The sequence below is a fragment of the Hemiscyllium ocellatum genome, chromosome 16 (assembly GCF_020745735.1).
Source record: "Hemiscyllium ocellatum isolate sHemOce1 chromosome 16, sHemOce1.pat.X.cur, whole genome shotgun sequence".
Lineage (NCBI taxonomy): Eukaryota > Metazoa > Chordata > Chondrichthyes > Orectolobiformes > Hemiscylliidae > Hemiscyllium > Hemiscyllium ocellatum.
In genome coordinates, this window is record NC_083416.1 from 49,745,196 (window position 1) to 49,770,555 (window position 25,360).

Sequence of the window (25,360 nt, forward strand, 5' to 3'; positions counted from 1 at the left end):
CGCTCAATTCCTAAGCATCTGTATTCTTCTGCTCCCTACCTACGCGTGCATCTGTCCAGATATACCTTAAATGAATCCTCCGTGACTGCCTCTACTACCTCTATTGGCAATGTGTTCCAGGCACCTACTACCCTCTGTGTAAAGTACTTTCCATGTGTACTTTTCTCCTCCAACCTTGAATGCGTGACCTCTCATTATTGAATCTCTCACCCTGGGAAAAAGCTTATCTTTATACACCCTGTCTATACCCTTCATGATTCTGTAGACCTCAATCAGGTTCCACCCCACTCACCCTTTTTCTAATGAAAACAATTCTAATCTACTTAACTTCTCTTCATAGCTAGCACCTTCCGTACCATGAAACATCTTCATAAGCTTTCTCTGCACCTTCTCCAAAGTGTCTACATCCTTTTGGTAATGTGGCATATTTTAAAATGGTTAAATTTGAATTGTTGTCAACACAGTGACCAACTTGGGTATCCATTTCACAGCCAAATGCTACATATTTTTAATTTTCCAGTATACTTTGAGACTGCCATCTAGTCATCTCACACAGGTACTTGTGAGCTCTTAGTTCAGAACAGCGTTCACTCTCTGTTAAAGGTACAGTACATGCCTTCAACTACTTTATGGTATAAGCACATCTTTTAATATGTAGATGCCACCAATAGTTTGGAAAATTCTTTAAACGTTTATCTGATATTGAGCAAGTTTACTTTTGAATACTTAAATAAAGAAAGAATCCTTTTCTAGGTCCTTTTGGATCCAGTTGGGTGAAGCACTACTGCACGTATCAAAAAGAAGCCAAGAAGGTTACAATGGTGCCATTTGACCAAAAAACTGGAGGAAAAATAGTATGTTTTACTTTGGTTTGACTGTAAAATAGACTTAAAAATTCAACTACAAATGAAAGATGAAGCTGGGCTCTGACAGAATGGTCTTCAAATGATGATAGGATATATATCTGTATTTTAACAATAGAATTAAAGGACTTCTGCTTCTGAATAATTTTAGTAACATGTAGGTTGCAGGTGCTGATGTTAGATAACTGTACACATTTAGGGGAAGCTGTAGTTTTGCTGTAATACTTTGGGACTAGTAATTTGGAGGCTAATTATCTGAGGATATGGTTCAAATCTCATGGTGGTAAATGGTGAAATTTGAATTCAACAAAATAACCGGAATGAAAAACTACCATATGATCACTTCTGATTACTGTACGAATCCATCTGGTTCACTAATACCATCCTTAACTTGCCTATAACTCCATATCGACACCAGTGTGGTTGACTTTTAGCTGCCCCATATCCCAGAAAATTAGCATACTTCTCAGTTTGTTCTGTCTACATAGTTCCAAGTTTTTCATAGACAACTATATTTTCTTCGAATGAATTCTCATGTCAAGAGACACTTGAAAATAGACAGCAAAGGCAACAACTGTGCAGATGACTGCTGGGTCAGACAACAATTTAGGTTTCTTTCTCCATTTGAATCATTGCTCTTTATCTGTCTTCCTGCTTTTTTTAAAGTGCTGTTGTTTTGATCTTTCTCCCCAAGTTCCAAAACAATGCAACAGCTTATAAAATAGTAATTACTGTTCCTAGAATTCAAGGAAATCAGCTCCAACAATGAAAATACCTCAAAGAAGCAGCAGCTCTTACAGACTCAATTTTTCCTGTCCTCCATCTTGGATTACATGGTAGGTCATGTTGTGGCTGTAAAGGACATTGGTTAAATCACTATTGAAATACTGCACACAGTTCTGGTCTCCCTGTTCTTGGAAGGATGTGAAACTTGAAAGGGTTTAGAAAAGATTTACAAGGATGTTGCAGCGTTGGAGCTATAGGGAAAGGCTGAATAGACTGGGAATATTTTCCTTGGAGTGTCAGAGGCTGAGGAGTGATGTTATGGAGGTTTATGAAATCATGAGGGGTATGGATAGGTAAATAGACAAGGTCTTGCCTTGGATTGTGGGGGTGGTGGTGGGGGGGAGGGGGAGTCCAGAACTAGAGGGTAGTCTATTTCTGTGCTGTATATTTCTATGACTGAACAAAATATGCATTCTGAACTTCCTGTCTTTCAACCTAATCTTCATATTCATTTTTTAAAATGTATTTTTATTAAATAAAAGGATTTTGGAATATTGCAACAAATACAAAACAATTCAAAGCAACACAAAGAAGCCCACAAATTACATAAATAATAACTAGTAACTAAAACAAAGTTAGTAGTAATAATAATAATAATACAGCTCAATGAAACATAGTAATAGCCTTCGATTGTCGAAAGCATAAATTTATAGATATTCATGTGTTTGTAGTTTCTCCTCCCTGGGTACCAGACTCATTAAACAGAATCGTCATGGCTATATAAATGCCCTTATTCGTTTGGCAGACTAATCTGTACCGAAGTAGTTCAGAAAGGGCTACCACATCTTATAAAAATTCTTAGTTTTGTGGTGCAGCACGCTTCTGAAAATGTCCAAGGAGGTGTGCTCCATGACTAGATTATGCTCACCCGACAGCCCCAGGAGGTTTTCAGACCCCCACCTTTACAGAATGTTCTTTCTTGCACAAAAAGTGAGAATACTGAAAAGCTTGCTTTAGTGTGCACCTGATGGGAGTGGACTAACAAGGCCAAGAAGAGATACTGGGTCCATCTCCGCCCCATCCCCAAGTCCCTCTCTATTTCGTCTACCATAGCACTCCAGTCTGCCTGCAGCCTGTGGCAGGGCCAAAGACACTGAGTTTGCATTTAGGACACATTGGAGATACTCCCACTCTAAATTTTGAAAGGTGCTCTGGTATCAAGTGGACCCTGTGGAGAATTTTCAATTGCAAATCTGGATGTTCCTTGTATTTTCCCAGACATTCTCTCTTCCTTCAGAAGAGATCTCAACAGCTGCTCCCTCTCCCACCCCTAAGAGTTGTTCAGACTTGTCCAAGGGCCCCTATCCCAATACATGATAGACATGGTGACAGAAAGTGTGTTCTCAGCACTCAGCACCCCCTTCTCCGTTTCAAATCTATAAGGATTAGTTAGAAGTGTGGTCTCTTTTTGAATGAAATTTTTAATTTGGGAAAAAAAAACAAAGGAGGTCCCTACTGGGCAACTCGTACTTACCAGCCAACTGGTCAAAAGACACCAGTCTATCCCCTTCAAATAAGTCACCCATGCAAGACACACCCTAGCTGCCCATAGTTTAAACATTGAGTCCATCATCCCTGACTGAAAACCTGGCATACCAACTATAGGTGTAAAAAATTATGTTTTGGCAATATTGCCCTCACTCTGACACATTGCCCTCCACACCTTAGTAGTATTAATGACTATTGGGCTCAAGTAATAGTCCTTAACTGTCCACATTTTGTCCTAGAAATCCAAGCTAGTAAGGAGGCATTTTGCCTGAGATGCTTTGATGTCCAGCCGTAGTGAGTGAGGGTCCCCACAGGCCGAGTAATTCACTTAAGATAGGGACGAGCTTAGTTTTTGACATCTGGGAGGTCCACTTCTCCCAGAATGTGGGGTAGCTGCAGTTTAGTTAGTTTACTAAGGGGTTGCTTGCTATACCAGATAAAGCTGTTTAGTCTTCTAAATGTTTGCTTAGTATAAAGCAGAGGAAGTATTTGCGTAGGATACAGCAGACTGGAGAGAACGTTCATTTTAATGAGGGCTATCCGACCTAACCAAGAGATTGGAAGCGCCTCCCATCTTCGAAGGTCTTGTTTGATTCTGTCGAATAAATGGGCAAAATTGGTTTTAAATAGATGATCAAAGACTGGAGCAAAATGAATATACCTAAGGAGAGAAAGCCCTTCTGTGACCATCGAAACGACCAGGCATTTTTAGGAGAACCCTCCCCTCCTTGGGCATGGCCTCCGATTTCGCAAAATTGATCTTGTAACTCGAGGAACCGTCAAACGAATTAATGCATTATATCAGATGAGGCACTGAAACTGCTGAGTTTGATAAAAAGACGAGTGTCACCTGCATACATTGCAATCTTATGCGGCTTTGTCCCACTTCTGGAGCAGACATATTGGGATCCCTACATATTGCCTCGGCCCGCTGTTCAGTCACCAATGTAAAAAGCAACAGCGGTAAGGGACAGCCCTGCCAACTGTCCCTAAGGATGTTGATATTGCTTGCCCGCACATCAATGGTGAGGACTGTGGCAAAAGGGTCGCTATACAAAACCTTTATCCATCTGATAAAAGCCTCACCCAAGCCAAACTGCTTTAAAGTATGAAAAAGGTATGGCCACTTGACCAGGTCAGATGCCTTCTGCGCATCTAAAGAGATCATTAATCCCTGTACCGATCGTTGCTGACATACGTGGATTATATTAAGTAACCACCTGACATTATTTGACGACCAGCGACCTTTCATAAAACCCATCTGATCCTCCTGAATGATGGAGGGCAACACAGTTTCTAGTCTTAGTACCAGAGTCTTAGATAGGATTTTGAAATTGACATTTAGGAGTCAGATGGGCCAATAGGAAGCACAGTTCTCTGGGGCCTTCCCTTTTTATAAGAGTAAAAGAAATGTTTGCCGCTGTTAAAGATGGTGGGAGGAGACCACGGCTATGTGAATTATTAGACATACTTAGCATTAGTCCTGACAGTATACTTATAAATTCCTTATAAAAACTCACTGGGAAATCCGTCAGGATCAGGTGCCTTTCCATTCTAAAGCTGCCTCCCAGCCTCCTGCACCTCTTGTTCTGATAATGGGGCATTAAGGAGAGCCTGTTGCTCAGGGATCATTTCTGGGAGTCCAAATTCTTAAAGAAAGACTCCATCCTAACCAGCCCATCCTCACAACTTTCAGACTGGTATAGTTCGCAGTAAAATTTCTGAAATGCCGTATTAATCCCTGATTGAGGTAATGGCTTGAGGAGCACACCTTTTCCTGGCAAGATACGCTAAGTACTTGCGTGGCTTATCCCCATGCTCAAACAGCCTTTGATTTGCAAATGTAAACTCCCTCTTAGCTGTCTGTGAGAGCATGGAGTTCAGCGTGAACCGAAGCACTGTGATACTCTGCAGTTTAGCCAACGAGAGCTTATCAAAGTATACCTGTTTAGCTCCTTCTGACATGGCTCAAGCAAGCATTGCTGCTCATTCCTCTGCTGTTTCTTCCTGGCAGAATACAAAATTCTGCGGCATGGTGGCACAGTGGTTAGCACTGCTGCCTCACAGCGCCAGGGACCTGGGTTCAATTCCCACCTCGGGCGACTGACTGTGTGGAGTTTGCACGTTCTCCCCGTGTCTGCGTGGGTTTCCTCCGGGTGCTCCGGTTTCCTCCCACAGTCCAAAGATGTGCAGGTCAAGTGAATTGGCCATGCTAAATTGCCCGTAGTGTTAGGTAAGGGGTGTATGTAGGGGTATGGGTGGGTTGCGCTTCGGCGGGTCGGTGTGGACTTGTTGGGCCGAAGGGCCTGTTTCCACACTGTAAGTAATCTAATCTAAATCTAAAAAATTACTAACCCCCTAGCAGTTTCCCAGAGAATGGATGGGCTACTGACCGAGCCTGAGTTAATGTCTAAAAAAGCCCTGAATTCAGTAGAAATAAATTCAGTAAACTTGCGATCCTTAAGGATGAAGGGATCCAGTCGCCAATGCCTTGAACCTACCATAATATCCTTACTCTTGACCATTAGATACACTGGAGCATGATCAGAAAAACTGACATTACCAACTGTACATGACATCACTGACCTCAAATGCACTATGAGGGAGCCAAAAAGAGATCCATCCTGGCTTGGCATTTATGTGGTTTTGAGAAAAACGTAAACTCCCAGCCAGTAGGGTGAATGTGCGTCCAAACATCTGCCAATCCTAATTCAACACACACATACCTTAATTGCTTGCATCTCAAAGAAGATATTGGGTGCCTTTGGGCAATCTGTCCACTGTAGGATCTATTACACAATTGAAATCCCCCGCGATACAATGCTGAGATGTGAAGTTAACCAGTTTAGAAAGTGAGTCTATCAAGAACTGTAGGGGGTGGACTGGGGGACAATAAACATTTAAGATCCCATATTCTTCCCATGCGTATCAAAACTTTAAGGATTACAAATCTCCTGTGTGTGTCTTTAATACACTCTAAATGGGGAGACTTTTCCTAACTAGAATTTCCCCCCCCTCCCACTCCTCGTATTGAAAGATAAGAAATAAACCCTATCATACTCATTCTGTTGCACTTTCAGATGCTCTGCATCATAGAGGTGTATTTCTCACAAAAGGACACCCTCTCCCTTGTCAAACTGAAAAGTACCTTCTTCCTCTTGACCAGCGAGTGACTCCCCTTAATGTTCCAAGTATATCACTTTAACACATTCTAAGTCATAACCTTCTCTCACACAATTTAGACTCCAGAGAACTCGAACTACGGATCACTGAGCTTCAGTACAAGAAATTCCACAAAACACAATAACTAACTAAACTAAAACAGCTCCAACCAACAAACCTATGAAACTTGCAAAAACTATGCACACCAAAAATGAAAAAACAAAAAAGCACGAAATGCACTGATTAGAGGAATTCAAAGGGGGCACCAACACAAACCAAAACTTACTAACCATCCCAACCACCCACTTAACTCCTACCAGCTAGGGTCGCACTGCACACGCAGGCAACCCAGTAGGACAAAGAAAAAAAGCAGGATTACTAATACACACAAGTAAGTTAAAAGTAAATAGGTCACCCATCCCTTGGTGTAACTTAGAAATTAAATTAATCTTCTATCCATTCAAGCATAATTATATGCAACTTATTACCAACAAAAGAGACTCTGCTAAGTCCTCACTAAAGGACAAACCCAAATAACTCTGTTGTCTGCCATTCAATAGTCCGACTTAAGTCAGCGTGTACACAAAGTTCCTCGCTTTTTCTGGTGGATCAAATAAATATACAGATCCATTATAATCTGAAGCACTGCTGGTATCTTAAAGAGTACTGGATCTCAAGTGTGCTCAATCACTGCTGAAAAGTCTTGAAAGAACATGACCCTGAAGCCCTTGCACACCAATGCACTTGGATCCTTCCACCAGCCTCTGGAAGTTTCCATGCCCCTCTGTTTGTCTTTGTAATGATGGAACCATACCAGCATAGGGCGAGGGCACATTCCTGGCCTTTGTGCTGCAACCTAGTGGGCTTCTCTCAGTCTTTATCCTTCCCTTTTCAGCTTTCAAATTAAGGAATTCCGGGAACCACTTCTCAAAAAAATACCACTGGCTGCTCACCTTCCGTCCTTTGGCATGCCAACAAAACAGAGGTTTTTTTCTCTCTGATCTTCTGCAAGATCATCTACCAGATCCAGCAAACCATGGACCTGTGTTTCCAGGGCTTCAATTGGAGTCTTGAATGAATCAACCTCTGCCTCTACCCTGTGGCCTGGCGCTCGAGCTCATCAGTCCTTTTCGCCAGGTTCTTTCAGCATAGCAGAGACCAGGGCCAGTTTTTCCTCGATTTTTCTCTTCAATCTGCTTTCCTAGGACCTCATGAGATTTGGCAAGCTCCTCAACCAGGGCCTGATGAGTAAGTAAGCCCCTATAGCCTTGGTGGGTTGAGCCATGGCCCCGATCCCGGACGAACTTCCTCCTTTCTTTGGTGTTCTGCTGCTGCAAAAATGAAGCTAAGTGAAAATTTCAGGTTCTGTGGCTCTTTTACTGTTTTATTTTTGCTCTTAGTAACTTGAATGGGGTGGGTTCTAGCTCTTTCCTGCCGATTTGTTGTGGCGCAGAGCCCAGCAAACGTGATCCTCTTAGGTCGTTGCCATCTTGGATCCTCATATTTCTCCTCAAATATTTATCAAATTGCCTTTTAGGGTAATTTTCCATTGTATTTGCTACCTTAATAATTGCTTACATTAAGTAAAAACCTAGTTTTGTTCTGGTGATAATCCTCCATTTATGCCAATTTTGTGATTTTTGCCAACCTGCAAATGGGTAATGTTTCTAGTTGGCAACTTTTAACCAGATGTGTTCTGACAACCAGTTGTCAATGTGAAATTCAACATGGAGCATCTTTGGAGAGAAGAACAATGTTCTGCAGGGATTTTCTACAATTTTCTTTGTTTGTTTTTGATTTTCAGAACCTGTAGTGTTTTGCTTTAATTCCATTTTTTATGTTGCTTTTTCTCTTAACACCAAACAATATGGCTGGGTGCTATCAGTAGGTAGTAAAACAAAAGTCTTAAGTTTACAGTGAACAGAGAGGCAGTTGCACTCTCACTAGCATCAGAGAAAACTTCCTATAAAGATCTAGTGATTTTCATGGCATGTTTTCCCCTTTCCTGATGGTTCTTTGAATCTGGTGCCAGGCCATATGACATTGAGCAGAATGACGTCAGCAATAATGTAAGTAGCTAAGCACCTTGAAGCATTCACGCACAGTAAATCAGGAATTTGAAAGCATTTCGGTGCCAGCTGTGGTCCAGGAACACTGTGGGGGTAAAGATCTCCTTGAAACGTGAGTGCAAAAAATAAGGATGACACTGCAGTGCACTATTAAATGATTGCTCCATAGTTGTGGGTAAAGGTGTTAATTTAAGTTCCCCTTTGCCCCTGAGAAAGGTGTAAAAATTCTTATGATATCATCTTCAAAAAGAGCATGTGTTATGGTTTGTTAGTGGGTTCACTTGGATATAACAAAGTACTCTGCAGTTAACAAGTTTATTGGTGGTTTTCTATAAATAAAATAATGATGACTATATTAAATGATAATTAGTATAGTCAGATAAGTATATGGATGTACATTAAGCAGTAAATATGTGTATATACAGCAATCAATATGTATTAAACAGTTATCTACTTTAGTTTGCACATGTTTCCAATATACCTAATGAATGCTGAAACTACTTTAGACATGGGTTTCATTATCTTTCACCTGTTGGGGACCCTGCTTACAATGGCTGGTCTGAGTTCCTGGCACCATTCACAATTCCGGTCCAAGGTGAAATCCCCTGAATAGGGCAAAGTCCCCGATGTTAATACTCATCTGAATCTAAGATGACATGCCATTTCACCATTCTGTGGTGCTTTCAGTACTTTCCTGGACATTGTCCCTGATGAGCAACCCAGTGAAATAGCAGTGCTTCGAAAGCTTGTGCCTTCAAATAAACCTGTTGAACTATAACCTGGTGTTGTGTGATTTTTAGCTTTATTACTGATAGCATGGTCCTGTGCAGAGGATGTCATGCCTCACAAACTTGATCGAATTTTTTTTGAGGTGATGAAGATTGAGGGAAAAGCAGTTGACGTTATCTTCTTGGACTCCAGGAAAGCCTTGACAAAGTCCTTCATGGCAGACTGGTACAAAAGGTGAAGTCACATGGTATCAGGGTGAACTGGCAAGATGGATACAGAATTGGCTTAGTTATAAGAGACAGGTAGCAGTGGACGGATGCTTTTCAAATTTGAGGTTTGTGTCAATTGGTGTTCCACAGGGATCAGTGCTGGGACTTCTGTTTGTGGTCTACATAAATGATTTGTAGGAAAAACACACCCGTGTCTGTTTAGTATGTTTGCCCACGATACAAAGATTGGTAGAGTTGCATATACAGAGGAGGATTGTTAGAAATATAGCAGAATACAGATCAGTTGTAGACATGGGCAGAAAAAATGGCAGATGGAATTTAATCCAGACAAATATGCGGTGATGTATTTTGCAAGGTCAAGGAAATCATACAGTGAATAGAAGAACCCTTCAGCGTATTGGGGAATCTGGGTGTGCATGTCCACAGATCACTGAAGGTGGCAGCTAAGTTAGTAAAAAAGGGCCTATAGCATCCTTACCTTCAATGAAAGGGGCATTGCATATCAGGATATGAATATAATGCTGCAGCTTTAAAGAGCTTTAGTTAGGCCACACTTGGAATGTTGTGGACAATTCTGGTCACTGCACTCAGAAGGATGTGGATCATTTGGAGAGGATACAGAAAATGTTTATCAGGATGTTGCCTGGTACAGAGGATTTTAGCTATGAGAAAAGGTTAGAATAGACTGGGTTGTTTTCACTGGAATGCAGGAGGTTGAAGGATGACATGATGGAAGTTCATAAGATTGTGAATGGCATGGATAGAGTGGAAAATGAGGCTTTTTCCCTGGGTGGAGAGGTCAATTAGTAGGGGACACAGGTTCAAGGTGTGGTGGGGGAGTTGTGGGTGTGAAGGCATTTAAGAGAAATGTGTCAGGCAAAGGGTGGTGAGTGCCTGGAATGCGCTGTCAGAGGAGTTGGCAGAGACATACACAGTAGCAGCATTCAAGAAGCACCTGGACGCATACATGAATAGAAAAGTATTAGAGGGATATGGGCCCTGTAAGTGAAGACATGTGTAGGATGGAAGTGCAAAAGTTTTGGTGCAGGCTTGGAGGGCCAAAGGGTCTGCTCCTGTGCTGTTTTGTTTGTTCTTTCTTTGTTCAGTGCTGGTTCAGCCATGTTACATTTTTATAAAATGTATCAGCATGCTGAGCCTTGTGTGTTTTGACTTATTTTAACCTGATTACTTTTCTTGAATAAGAATAAATGGTCAGTAAATCCGAAATAAATGGACTAAATGATTGTTGGTTATTAAGCTAACTAAAACTCTTCATTATATTCTAGCCCGTGCTAACTCATACCGTACCCATTATTTCCCCTAATAGCCATTGCAACAGGAATGAAACTTGGCAAGTTAATCTTTAGGATTGGGGCTGCAGGTAGGAGAAGGAAAGTGAGGACATTTATGAAGGGGGCAATGATACTGCAAAGGAGCAATACAATAAAGCATGAATGGGGAGGGTGTCATGTAGGATCGGGATAGTTTGCCCATGGTCAGGAGAATGATGCCTACAACAAGAGGTCTGGGGGATGAGCAGAATTTGTGAAAACACCACAATTGTGGTGGAAATGCTGCTGATACCCGCGAGAACACACCAGAAAGAAGTCATAATAGCCAATAGAAGAGGGTTGCAATGAATAATATTGAAAGCAAGTTTAATATAAGGGTTGCAGTGGAATGAAGAGTGATACTCACTCAGTTGATAGGATCTGGATGTTCCTGCTTTCCTGCAGGAGTGGTCACAGTCTTCCCTTGTGAGGCCCAGGATTCTCCTCTTGCAAGGAGTCTACTATCAGGGTTACTGAACTTTTTCAGGCTCTGTTTGCTCTGTTATGGGCTATCTTTAGATTAGATTAGATTAGATTAGACTTACAGTGTGGAAACAGGCCCTTCGGCCCAACAAGTCCACACCGACCCGCCAAAGCGCAACCCACCCATACCCCCTACATTTACCCCTTACCTAACACTACGGGCAATTTAGCTTGGCCAATTCACCTGACCCGCACATCTTTGGACTGTGGGAGGAAACCGGAGCACCCGGAGGAAACCCACGCAGACACGGGGAGAACGTGCAAACTCCACACAGTCAGTCGCCGGAGTCGGGAATTGAACCCGGGTCTACAGGCGCTGTGAGGCAGCAGTGCTAACCACTGTGCCACCGTGCCGCCCACAAATTCTCCTGTAATGAGAGAAATAGAGGGAATTGCTTGATACGAAAGTGTCTGATACATCTTTAGGAGCAAATGGGTGAAAGGCGGTGAGATGTTCTGAGAAGGCAGTGGTCTGAGAGATTTATTGGGTGCGCTCAGGTGAGGAATGATGTTACAAGCAATATTGAGAGTGGCAGAACATGACCCTCAGTATGCAACAACAGAGAGAGTGAATGTGAAGTTGCAGAGAGGGCACATTTTTAGGGCATTGTTGGCTATTCCTCCACATTGTGGGAATAGCACTACAGAAAGAAATGAACAAAGTTCTTACCTGTTCTTACCATGTCTACTCTGCTTACTTTGGATTTCACACTGCTGCGCTGCTAGAAAAAAATCCTTGGCTTGAATGGAAGCAGCTGATGTTTAAGTAGCAAGTTGTCTCTGCAAATCAAGCAAGTGCAAATTCCAACTAATCATGTTGCTATCCCCACCAAAATGGAAAATGCAGTATTTGAGGTGGGATTGCAACTTTCGGGCTGTTCTGTTGTGAAAATTCAGGCCAATGCTTTGAGTTTCATGAACCTTTTTTACAGCCAGCAAAACGTAATGCAGAAGGAATTATTGTGGACTTGCTTGACTTACTCATTTTGTAAACTTTAGTTAGTCTCATGTGTTCCTTCTCAAGTGTTTTATATTTCCAGTTGTGGGTTTAATGATACCGCAGAAAAATACAAATTCATTTGGTGCATTAGCACAAATACTTTTTACTTAGAATGAGTTTCGGTATTCTTGCTCGAGTGACATGTATAACAGCCTCCTGAATCATGGTGTTCATCACATCTATTTATTGAAAATCAAGATTTTATTAAGAATTTCCAGTGTGCAGTCCTATGATAGCCAGGAAACATTTCATATCCATCCAATTGGCATTTCTTTTTGTGACTATTTTTGTTTTTGTATAATTGTTGAAAGGAATTAGAATATTATTCATTGGTGCATTTGTTTTTCGAAGGGTGATGAAGAAACATTTACCTTAAAGTCATGCATTAGGAGAAAAACTGATTCTATCGAGAAGAGATTCTGTTTTGATGTGGAAGGAGTAGACAGGTGAGTTGAATGGTGCACATTGTAATTTTATTGATATCACATGCATGTTTTTTGCTGGTCTTGCAAATGCCCATTGAGAGAAAGTTCTAGTCTCTCCATGTTCAAATGTAAACTGCTTTTGAATTTGAAGCTTTTGTGTGCTAGTGTTTAAATTTGTGATGAAGAGCTTATTCCCGAAACGTCGATTTTGCTGCTCCTCGGATGCTGCCTGACCTGCTGTACTTTTTCCAGCACCACACTCTTGACTCTGTATGCTCGTGTTTCTCAAGGTGACTGTGTTTGAGAATGACACGTTCTATATTTTGCATCTTTTGCAAGAATGAAATTTCTCTACAGTTCAATCACAACTAAGATTGCAAGGTACCTAACAATGGTCCTGCGCTTTAATGTTAAGATCCTGAAAGTGTTTTGAATGTCATTGCTTATAAATCATAAATTAAATATTCCTGCTGATAAGAGTCTGAATTTATTTGAAATAAGCTGTAGACAGATCCTGATCTCACTTTAAACCTGCAAATTCTCAGAAACAGTTATTACTATGATGATTAAATATAACTGGATGAAGTTGCTTTTCAGTGGATTTGCTTTGTTCCAAGGATGGCTTAACTTCATGATAGCAGCAATCCAAACTGTACTTCTTCACTTTTAAATAAATAACTTCAAAAAAAAGATAAAATGCTTTTAAAAAATACATCTATAAAATCTCACATGAAATCAAATTGTTTGTATGAGAAAACTTTTTCTCAGATCTAAATATTGGTTAAGATACCTTTTTTGGCCTCGCTGTATTGCTACATTCTGCTATTTTCAGGAAGGAAAGCATATAAATATGTTCTTTGTTCGAGACAATTAAATGAACTCTTGAAGTGTCATCTGAGATGGACAGTTTTGATTGCATTGTATCCTCCACAGGGCAACCACGATCACCATGCAGGCACTTTCTGAGGAGGACAGAAGACTGTGGATAGAGGCCATGGATGGCAGAGAGCCAGTAAGGATAATACTAATGATTAGTGTTGTATGAAGAATCTAATTCCAGTTTGTTACTTTTCAAGCTGGCCAATTTGAATTGCACATCTTGTACTTATCGTGACAAGCTGATGTTTGCAGATTGTTGGTTTAGATATGGATTCTGAATACATGGACACTTAGGTTTTGCTGTTTTAGCTCTGTTGGATGCACGCTAAAATGGCGAGGTTGTCAAGTGATCGCTATTACACATCTTTTACTTGTTTCAGTGACAATGCATTTAAACAGTGAAAATCCGCAGACCTTCTTGTTGACTACAAATGTAACTCAACAGGTTTGTGACTAACCATTGCAAACAAGGCTGAAAAGTGATCCAAGAGTTATTTTGAACTGATTTATGGCTCTTGTGCACTGAGATTGGGGTTCTGGAACTGGGTAGTAGCCTTGTTGCTCTGGCTATAGAGCATGGATCTATGCTGAGTTTCGAGCATAGAAGAAAAATTGCGTAGTCGATATGACATTAAAACAACTTCCCATCTTCAGCAAGAGGTCTGTGATTTTTGATCACCATGAGGATGGCGAAACCAAAACTTAGTGAAGGCAAAAGCATAATCGAAAAAGGGAGGTTTGATCTTTTAAGCGGGAGTCTGGTTTGGGGAGTGTAGAGGATCAAGATCCACTCATCACTAACATGCTAAGTGAAACACGGACAAGGAGTAGAATAGAATGTACATTTTAAGAAAGCACGACAAGAGGAGATCAATGAAAGGGTGGGGTGAGACAATGGAAGAATTAGAGAACAAATGTCTTTGAAATTAATTCACTAGGGCAAGTGGAATCAATGGAGTATGCTGAAGATGGGATCAGAAGTAGATATATTGGTGTTTTTCAAAGACCCTTAAGAAAAGGTAGGACTAATAAATTAAACTGCATTTATTTCAATGCAAGGGGCCTAACGGGGAAGGCAGATGAACTCAGGGCATGGTTAGGAACATGGGACTGGGATACCATAGCAATTACAGAAACATGGGTCAGGGATGGACAGGACTGGCAGCTTAATGTTTCAGGATACAAATGCTATAGGAAGGGTAGAAAGGGAGATAAGAGAGGAGGGGGGAGAGGCGTTTTTGATAAATGATAGCATTACAGTTGTACTGAGAGAGGATCTTACCGGTATTACATCCAGGGAAGTTATTTGGGTGGAACTGAGAAATAAAGGGATGATCACCTTATTGGGATTGTATTATAGACCCCCTAATAGTTAGATGAAAATTGAGAAACAAACTTGTAAGGAGATCTCAGCTATCTGTAAGAATAATAGGGTGGTTATGGTAGGGGAGTTTTAACTTTCCAAATATAGTCTGGGACTGCCATAGTATTAGGGGTTTAGATGGAGAGGAAGTTGTTAAGTGTGAATAAGAAAATGTTCTGATTCAGTATGTGGATGTACCTACTAGAGGAGGTGCAAAACTTGACCTATTCTTGGGAAATAATGCAGGGCGGATAACTGAGGTGTCATTGGGGGAGCACTTTGGGGCCAGTGACCATAATTTTATTTGATTTAAAATGGTGATGGAAAAGGATTGACCAGATCTAAAAGTTGAAGTTCTAAATTGGAGAAAGACCAATTTTGACGGTATTTGGCAAGAACTTTCAAAAGCTGTTTGGGGCGGATGTTCGTAAGTAAAGGGACGGCTGAAAAATGGAAAGCCTTCAGAAATGAGATAACAAGAATCCAGAGAAAGTATATTCCTGTTAAGGTGAAAGGAAAGACTGGTGGGTATAGGGAATGCTGGATGACTAAAGAAATTGGTTAAGAAAAAGAAGGAAGCATATGTAAGGTATAGACAGGATAGATCGAGTGAATCCTTAGAAGAGTATAAAGGCAGTAGGAGTGTACTTAAGAGGGAAATCAGGAGGGCAAAAGGGGACATGAGATAGCTTTGGCAAATAGAATTAAGGAGAATCCAAAGGGTTTTTACAAATACATTAATGACAAAAGGGTAACTAGAGAGAGAATAGAACCCCTCAACAATCAGCAAGGTGGCCTTTCTGTGGAATTGCAGAAAATGGGGGAGATGCTAAACAAGCATTTTGCATCAGTATTTACTGTGGAAAAGGACGTGGTAGATGTAGAATGTAGGGAAATAGATGGTGACATCTTGCAAAATGTCCATATTACAGAGCAGGAAGTGCTGGATGTCTTGGAATGCATAAAGGTGGATAAATCCCCAAAACCTGCTCAGGTGTACCCTAGAACTCTCTAGGAAGTGAGTGAAGTGATTGCTGGGCCTCTTGCTGAGATATTTGTATCATTGATAGTCACAGGTGAGGTACCAGAAGACTGGAGGTTGGCTAACGAGGTGCTACTTAAGAAGGGTGGTAAGGACAAGCCAGGGAACTATAGACCAGTGAGCTGTACGTCAGTGGTGGGCAAGTTGTTGGAGGGAATCCTGAGGGACAGGATGTATATGTATTTGGAAAGGCAAGGACGGATTAGGAATAGTCAACATGGCTTTGTGTGTGGGAAATAATGTCTCTCAGACTTGATTGAGTTTTTTGAAGAAGTAACAAAGTGGATTGATGAGGGCAGAGTGGTAGATGTGATTTATATGGATTTTCAGTATGGCATTCAATCTCTTATGGGAGACTGATTAGCAAGGTTAGACCTCATGGCATACAGGGAGAACTGGCTCAAAGGTAGAAGGCAGAGAGTGGTGGTGGAGGGTTGTTTTTCAGACTGGAGACCTGTGACCAGTGGAGTGCCACAAGGATCGGTGCTGGATCCTGTACTTTTTGTCATTTATATAAATAATTTAGATGTGAGCATAAAAGGTATAGTTGGTAAGTTTGCAGATGACACCAAAATCGGAGGTGTAGTGGACAGTGAAGAAGGTTACCTCACATTATAACAGGATCTTGATCAGATGGGCCAATGGACTGAGAAGTGGCAGATGGAGTTTAATTCCGATAAATGCGAGGTACTACATTTTGGGAAAGCAAATCTTAGCAGGACTTGTACACAATGGTAAGGTCGTAGGGAGTGTTACTGAACAAAGAGATCATGGAGTGCAGGTTCATAGCTCCTTGAAAGTGGAGTCCCATTAGATAGAATAGTGAAGAAGGCGTTTGGTATGCTTTGCTTTATCGATCAGAGTATTGAGTACAGCAGTTGGGAGGTTATGCTGCTTCTGTACAGGACATTGATTAAGCCACTGTTGGAATATTGCGTGCAATTCTGGTCTCCTTCCTATCTGAACGATGTTGTGAAACTTGAAAGGATTCAGAAAAGATTTAGAAGGATGTTGCCAGTGTTGGAGGATTTGAGTTATAGGGACAGACTGAACTGGCTGGGGCTGTTTTCCCTGGAGCGTCTGAGGCTGAGTTGTGACCTTATAGAGGTTTTCAAAATTGTGAGGGGAATGGATAGGGTAAAAAGACAAAGTCTTTTCCCTGGGATTGGGGAGTCCAGAACTAGAGGGCATAGGTTTAGGGTACGAGGGGAAAGATATAAAAGAGAGCTAAGGGGCAACATTTTCACGCAGAGGGTGGTGCGTGTATGGAATTGTGCTGCCAGAGGAAGTGATGGAGGCTGATACAATTGCAACATTTAAGAGGCATTTGGATGGGTATATGAATAGGAAGGGTTTGGAGGGATATGGGCCAGGTGCTGGCAGATGGGACTAGATTGGATTGGGATATCTGGTTGGCATGGACAGGTTGGACCAAAAGGTCTGTTTCCGTGCTGTGCATCTCTATGACTCTTAAACTCTGGAGATAGTTAAAGCTAAGTCGTGTAATCATGTTTAATGAGAAAATGTTTTCATCACACTGCTGTCTGCAGTTCATCTTTTTTCCTCCAAGAGACAGCAGTGCTCTAGTTTTCGATCTGATCATATTTTTTGCCATGCAATGTGGTATTTCAGTACTTAAATCTTAGACATTCTGGATAGGAAACTAGTTCAGGTAACATTTTTTATCCTGTCAGTGGTTTCATTATGAATTCATAACACAAAATGCTGTCTTTGAAATCAAAGCTGTTGATTTGTGGGGCATTATGCCAGGATAATCTGATTAGTGCCAAATGCATTAAAGTTGATATTCTTATTTAATGTTGCATAAGTAATTAGGAAAGTAGTAATGAAACTATTGATAATGTTTAGGCTCTGTTTGTTTGCCTTTATGGGTACTGTACTTTGAAACTAATTATATGAACTGCTTTGAGCTTTTCCTTGTCAGCTGTAGTATCGATGAATACACTTTATGCTATCAAAGCAGTACAGAACTGATCAGTTGTGGTTGTATAATGCAAAACAATTAGTGAATCACCAAAACTTATGTATTCAGTTCAATCAATCAGCAAGCTAAATGGCCTCCAAAACTTCCAGTAAGGTGGCAGGAATTGCATGTTCGTTACAAGATGGAAGTATATTGCCTGCTATATCAGTAAAGATGAAAATCTTTGACCTTTATTACAGGCATGAGCATTTGATAGACTTTAGATCCTTTGCTTGTGTAAATAAAGGACATAAAATTTTATGTAAATAGCTGGCACCAGACTCATCTTGACTCAGGAAAAGTAGGTCTATATTTATGTTGTAAAAGGACTCTTATGTAAAACTACATTAAGCAAATTAAGTGTATTAAAACGCACTAACCTAAATTTGGATCTGAGAAAAGTGCTCCAGCCAGACTCTGGGTTAAAAGTAATTAGAATCTGCTGGAAAATAATATTTTCTCCCTTTTCTTCCATACCTTTGCAGCTTCTCTTTTCATTAATTATCACCCCACATCCCCAACATTCACTTCACTCGTTTAAATGGCATCTCGATGAATATGTGAATAGGAAGTGTTTAGAGGGATATGGGCCAAGTGCTGGCAAATGGGATTAGTTTAGGTTGGGATATCTGGTCGGCATGGATGAGTTGGACTGAAGTGTCTGTTTCCATACTTTACTTCTCTGTGACTCTAACTGTGCACCATTGTGATGCCGAAGGTGGGTTGGATCTCTTGTGCTTTACAAGCCAGTTTTCTGTTCATCTCCAAATGGCACCAATTTGAAATAAATGATTCACCAAGATCAAGTTTAAGGAATCATAGAATCATATAGTACAAAAAAGGCCCTCCAGCCCATCGAGTCAGTACCACCAGACATATACGACCATCTAGACATGTCCCACATTCCCTCACCAGGTTGCCTGATGTCTGCCCTGTCCATGTACATTAATTTCAAGTCATTTTACTCTGTTTCTCAATTACGTTAAAAGATGTTTACTGAACTGAAGTACATTAACACCTGATCACCTTTAGTCTTTTTTTTTTCTGTTGCTCTTTCGGTTCTTGCCTAATGAAGGACAAGTACTGAAGCAGTTTCTGAAGTAAATGGAAAGGTGACCTGATTTCTGGATGATCAAGTTCTCAGTGACTCATGCTGCCTTGTTGTGACATTTAAAATAGTACGTAATGTTCTCCACCGGCGCACATAGGCAATGAAACTAAATGGACATACTAATGAAAGAGAGAATCTGTCTCTCTGTTATCAGAATTCAGTTCTTTTTTCACAGAAGTGTGCTTTTTAAAGTATTTCCTAAATAAAAATCTGGAAAGCAGTTCTCATTTGAAGTTCTTTTCTCTATTTCTCAGTGCAAGGCATGGCCTGCAGGCGCTGACTGATCCTCCCAGTAACTGCCCATTTTATTTCCCCTTTCCACTCTCTTTCCGACATGACCATCCTTGGCTTTCTTTGTTGCCACAATGAACTAAACCGCAAATTGGGTGAACATCTTCTGCCTGGGCAGCTTACAGCCTGGAAGACTCAACATTGAGTTCTCCAATTTCAAATAACCTCCCTTCCCATCCTCTGACTCCCCTTCCCATCACCTCCATCTCCCTTCCACTCCTGCCAGCTACCTACGGCATTCACCTCTCCCATTAACCAACTAGGTCATACACTCTGCCTGTTTTCACCTATCTCCACTTCACCACCCTGCCCCCGCCACTCCCTTTATCAGCAGCTCCCCCAACACCAACCCCAGTTCTGCAGAAGGGTTACACCTGAAATGTCAACTTCTCCACCTCCTGATGCTGCCTGGCTTAATGTGTTCTTCCAGCTTCCTGTCTGTCAGCTGTGTAATCCAAGCAAGCACATTATGATTGAACCTTGGTTTATATCCCCATAACAGCACAATTATGCTTACAATATTCTTTGAACTTGATAAAATGCCTTTTGTTTGAGATTATCAAATGGAGACTATTGGCCCAACATTGCAATGTAAAATTAATTTTAATTGCAGTTTTCTTGTATATTTACAGAATACAGTTTTTAAAAAAAAAATTTCAAAACTCCAAGTGAAGGAAAAAAAGCCATTTTCTTAGGGGCCAAGGTTATTGTTCAAAGTTTGTGAGAAGATTTGTAGCTCGGGTGCTCGTTGTTGTGGTTCTGTTCGCTGAGCTGGGAATTTCGTCCCTTGTCTAGGTGACATCCTCAGTGCTTGGGAGCCTCCTGTGAAGCGCTTCTGTGATGTTTCCTCCGGCATTTATAGTGATTTGAATCTGCCACTTCTGGTTGTCAGTTCCAGCTGTCCGCTGCAGTGGCCGGTACATTAGGTCCAGGTCGATGTGCTTATTGATTGAATCTGTGGATGAATGCCATGCCTCTAGGAATTCTCTGGCTATTCTCTGTTTGGCTTGTCCTATAACAGAAGTGTTGTCCCAGTCGAATTCATGTTGCTTGTCATCTGAGTGTGTGGCTACTAAGGATAGCTAGTCGTGTCGTTTCGTGGCTAGTTGGTAGGTTGAAAATGAGATTTAGATTCAATTTGTTTTTCAGCTGAAAATAAACTCTTCCAGTTATTGTTATGTGGGATTTTTCCTCTGATGTCAGATGACAAATGTGTGTTTCTTGTAACAGTAACAAACAAAATTTCTGCATTTAATTTTGGTATTAGGACATTTTATTTAAAATTTGAATTGAAACATTTCAGTTGGAAAATTGCTATTTGCCATTTATCTTTGAACTCCATTTCAACATGAGGAAATGAGATGTGGAAAGTTTTATTCGCAGAGTGAAAGTGTTCCTGTTTAGGCCAGCATTTATGGTCCTTCCCTAATTATCTAGAGGGCAGTTTAAGAGTCACCCAGATTGCTGTGGGTCTGGAGTCATAATGGCCAGACCATAAGGATGGCAGTTTCCTCCCGACGTGCAGGTCCTGGGCCTCCTCCACCGCTGCTCCCTCACCACCCGACGCCTGGAGGAAGAACGCCTCATTTTCCACCTGTGAATACTTCAACCCCAGGGCATCAATGTGGACTTCACCAGTTTCCTCATTTCCCCTCCCCCTACCTTACCCCAGTTCCAACCTTCCAGCTAGCATCGTCCCCATGACCTGTCCTACCTGCCTATCTCCCTTTCCACCTATCCACTTACTTCCTCTCTGACCTATCACCTTCATCCCCACCCCCATTCACCTATTGTACTCTGCTACTTTCCCCTTACCCCCCACACTCCTCTCATTTATCTCTCTACCTTGCAGGCTTCCTGCCTCTATTCCTAATGAAGGGCTTTTGCCCGAAACATTGATTTTTCTGCTCCTTAGATGCTGCCTGACCTACTGTGCTTTTCCAGCACCATTCTAATTCAGACATAAAATATAGGAGCAGAATTCAGCCATTCAGCCCATCAAATCTACTCCATCATTTGATTAGCACTGATGTGATTCTCAACCCCATTCTCCTGCCTTCTCCATGCAACCCTTGATCCCCTAACTTTCTACCTCTGTTGTAAATACACTCAATGACTTTAACTCTGCAGCTTTCTGCGGCAATGAGTTCCACAGATTCACCTGCTGATTTGAAGAAATTTCTCCTAATCTCAGTTCTAAAATGTCATGCTTTCATTCTGAAACTGTGCCTTCAGGTCCTATTCTCACATCTACTCTATCAAAGCCTCTTCAAATTCTGTAAGTTTCAATGCGATCCCTCTTCATCCTTCTAAACTTCACGTGCAGACCCAGAGTCTCAGCCATTTCTCGTAGGACAAGCCCTTCATCTTTGGAATAATTTTTAAAACTTTCTCTGGACCTCTTGTGGATTTCTACTATACCCTCATCACATCATTCTTAGTGTGACACCCAGATTTGGACTTCACACTCCAAGGCTTAAATGAGTGTTTTTATACAAGTTTAACATGACTTCTTTTCAGGATTTTGTATCATAATGTGCTGGGTGCGGAACAATAAGCATAACTTAAGAAATAAAACAATCTTGTAGGTGATGAATTCTACATATTAGGAGTAGGCCATTCAGCCCTTTGAGATTACACACCCTTCTACTTCAATGTCCATTTTCCTGCATTATCTCCATATCCCTGATGATTTTAATATGTAGCAATCTATTGATCACCATCATGAACATACTCGAAGTCTGAGCCTTCATCTGTCTGTAGTACCTCCTATATTATATGCATGTGTGCATAATTTACTTGAATAACACAGACTTTATAACATTTGGTTGGTTCTGAAAAATTAAATTTCCAATCCTAATATAGTTTTTGTATTAATGTTTTCACTGGGTAAAATAATATTTTACTAATTTCCAGGTGTACAACTTGAATAAGGACAATCCAATAAGTGAAGGCGGTAAGCAACTATTGTTAATAATTTGTTTTAGAATGTGTTGATCAAGGACACTTGGTCAGTTTCTCCGCTGTATCTTCTTGATGGTGCCATTGTAATCATATTCTGGTGGATGAGTGCCTAGAAGACTGCTTTGTCCTCAATGATTGAGCATCTTGAGTGTTGTTGAAGGGACATTAATTCAGGAAATATGGAGGGCTTTACATCATACTACTGCCTTGTGTCGCATTGATGGTGAAAAACACATTGGGCAATCAGGAGGAAAGTTACAGGCTGGAGAATATTTGATTGATGATCTGTTCTAACCACATTATTTAAATATGTGGTTAGGTTACTGTTAAGTGTCAGATCACTGTTAATTCATTTGAATATTATGGGGAGGTGGTTAGATTGTCAGTTGTTGAAGATATTAATGCCTTTGTTATGTATTAGGTAAATATTACATGCTACCTATCAGGCCAAACTTGAGTGTAATCCAGGTGTTACTGAATGCGGACTGAGTAGTTGCAAATGGAATGCACTTGTTAAATATACCAACTTGAGACCGAATAATGGAAGGAGGATCATTGATAAAGAGGCTGAAGCTGTTCAGGACTGTGACATTATCATGAGAAATCCTTGCAAACATGTAAAACAAATACAAATTGTTGGGGAAACTGAACAGATCTGGCAGCATCTGTGGAAATAAAGTAGAGTTAATGTTTGGAGTCCCAAGAGTTCTGACGAAGAGTCACTGGATTTGAAATAGTAACTCTGTTTTCTTCCCACAGATGCTGCTCGACCAGCTGAGTTTTTCCAGCAATTTCTGTTTTTGTTTCAGATCTCCAGCATCTGTGGTTATTTGTTTTAATCCTGCAATGATATCTGGAGACTAAATGATTGGTCAGCCAAAAGTCACAACCACCTTCGTTTGTGCTTTGTGTAACTCCAGCCCTGTGGAGAGTTTTCCATCTTTCCAATGACTTCAGTTTTGTTCGTCCTTGTTGATGTCACACTCTGCTAAATGCTGGCTGTGATGTTTTGCCTCTCCTCTAGAATTTCGATTTTTGTTTTGTCCACTTTTGGGGTAAGATTGTAATTGCTCGTGTTCCCGGCATAAACCAGATAGAGATTCTATGAGCAAGTCTTGAGAATTGATTCTTAGATATTCAATTCCTGCTTTTAAGTAATTGCTCAATTTTCTGCCCATGCTCCAACTATGAGACATTATTGCAGCTAAGATATCTGAGTACTTAATCCATCAAGTTTATATTTAGAAGCTTGAAATTTTATTATGATTCCTTATCAATTTTTTTGTATTGTAGAAGTAAAATTTATAATTTGGTTGAGGTAGTGGAAGAAAATGATAATTGTAGATTGTCAGGTGGATTCCTCTTTCAGTTGCTGTTTTCTCAGTTGAGGTAATGTTAGAACCCGATCATAGTCCCCTTATGCACACAGGTAAAGGAGGATTGAGAACAAGGCAATGGACTTAGAGAACAAAAAAACACTTTGTTAAAGGCTTGGTCAAGTTCAGAAATTGTTGTTCAATGTTTGGAGAGCCAAAGTAGCCTGAATTCAGATGAAACGGACTAGTTGTTTATAAAATGCGAATTCCTGGATTTTCAGCTGAGTTGAAAAGTAGCATTGAACTTCACCAATATTTAATGCAGCATTTTAACTATTGTAAGTAAAAGCAGAAGATGCATGTTTTTCATTGATTAGTAAAATTGATGAATATAAATAGAAGTTTTTTATTGACTTGTTACATTTGAATAGATTATTGGGAATACACTACCAAGTCTTCCAAGTGAAACAGACAGCCCTCTTGTTTAATCTACCTGACAATTATATTTTAGATGTCTAGAGTTTGAAGCTCAAACTATGATTAGATTGACGGGTTTGTTTCTGCTTTTCAGCTGCCCAACTGGACAAAGTTGGATTTGATTTGGTGAAGAAATGTATTCGTGCTGTTGAAGAAAGAGGTAGCTCAATTTTTACTTGTATCTGTCTTATGTTAAAAACATTGTAAGTACAAAGTTCCTATCTATAAAGGTCTTGTTTTATTTTTTTCACTAATCTGGCATCATCTTTTGAATGACTGAAATGTAAGAAAGTGACTTCAATTATTTTGACAAGCAAGTCAACCATACTCATCAAATTGCAAGACAAATATTTTCAAAATCTTTTGTCTCCATCTTTCCTTTACTGAATTAATGTGTAAATCTAGCATTATGACCTTTTTCTCAAATATAGGCCCAGAAAATCTAATCAGGAAACCTAATTCCATTTTTGATAAAAAAAACCTCATTTATCTGTTGTTGACTTCTGAACTGGAGTTTCCTGGAAATGAACTTCCTGTTACAAATCAACTCAGTAGTGCAGATTGTTGTTGAAACTGCACTTCCTTTCAGCATTGAGTGGTGTGTCCTGAAGTTTACATTTCCAGCAGATACTTAGAAAGTTACTCTGTAAAGACCAGTATGTAAGGTAAGTGAGGGGCTAGGATGGGAGCTGGGTGGGTAAAGGTTTTAGGAGGACAGGAATGTGAGGGACATAAGATGCTGGATAGTTGAGGGAATAGGATACTAGGTAAGTGGATGAGTGCTTTAGGGGAGTTCTGGGGAGTGAATGTCAAGTTAGCTATCAGATTGAGTGTCTCTTGAGTTGGTTCAGATACGGGTCTGTGGGATAGAGTTGTGAATGGTGGAATGTCATATCAGGTAGCAGGAATATCAGATCGAATGGGGAAGTGTGACGGATGGTGTCAGGAGTCAGAGGTGTATTTTGGCAGCCAAGTGACAAGTAGGCAGTTCAGTTTAATAGTTACCTATGTAAGAGTAGGTTTTTAAATCTTCCAACATTATCTGCATAACTATTGAACTTAAGTGAGTTGTAATCCTCCAAGTTCTCTGACTTGATTGGGCTATTTCTGAAAGATCCCAGATGTTAGACAATTGCCTGTTGGAATTTTCATTTTCCCATACAATTTGCTTGCAGTCACTTGTGTTTGGATTTCCACATGATCTTGTTGTGACTGTCATGCTGGTGCAATGACGATCTGATTATCAAATACCTTGACCATATATTTTACTATTCGATACTTAAATTTAACTGTGGAATTATTTTTGGTGCTTGTTGGGTTTGATAGTTTTCAAAAATTACATGAAATATTTGTAATCGAAGCAGAAG

The 25,360-nt window shown here is 40.5% G+C and overlaps 1 protein-coding gene across 6 annotated transcripts in view; it reads left to right on the forward strand.

Annotated features, from left to right (window-relative positions):
• LOC132823420 (rho GTPase-activating protein 26-like) overlaps positions 1–25,360 on the forward strand; it is a 248,532-nt gene that overhangs the window by 104,488 nt on the left and 118,684 nt on the right. For all 6 annotated transcript variants that reach the window (XM_060837239.1, XM_060837241.1, XM_060837242.1 and 3 more), the window contains 5 exons: positions 754–854; positions 12,493–12,587; positions 13,500–13,578; positions 22,153–22,192; positions 24,088–24,153. In XM_060837239.1, the coding sequence (XP_060693222.1) occupies positions 754–854; positions 12,493–12,587; positions 13,500–13,578; positions 22,153–22,192; positions 24,088–24,153 (381 nt within the window). The remainder of the gene's footprint in view (positions 1–753; positions 855–12,492; positions 12,588–13,499; positions 13,579–22,152; positions 22,193–24,087; positions 24,154–25,360) is intronic.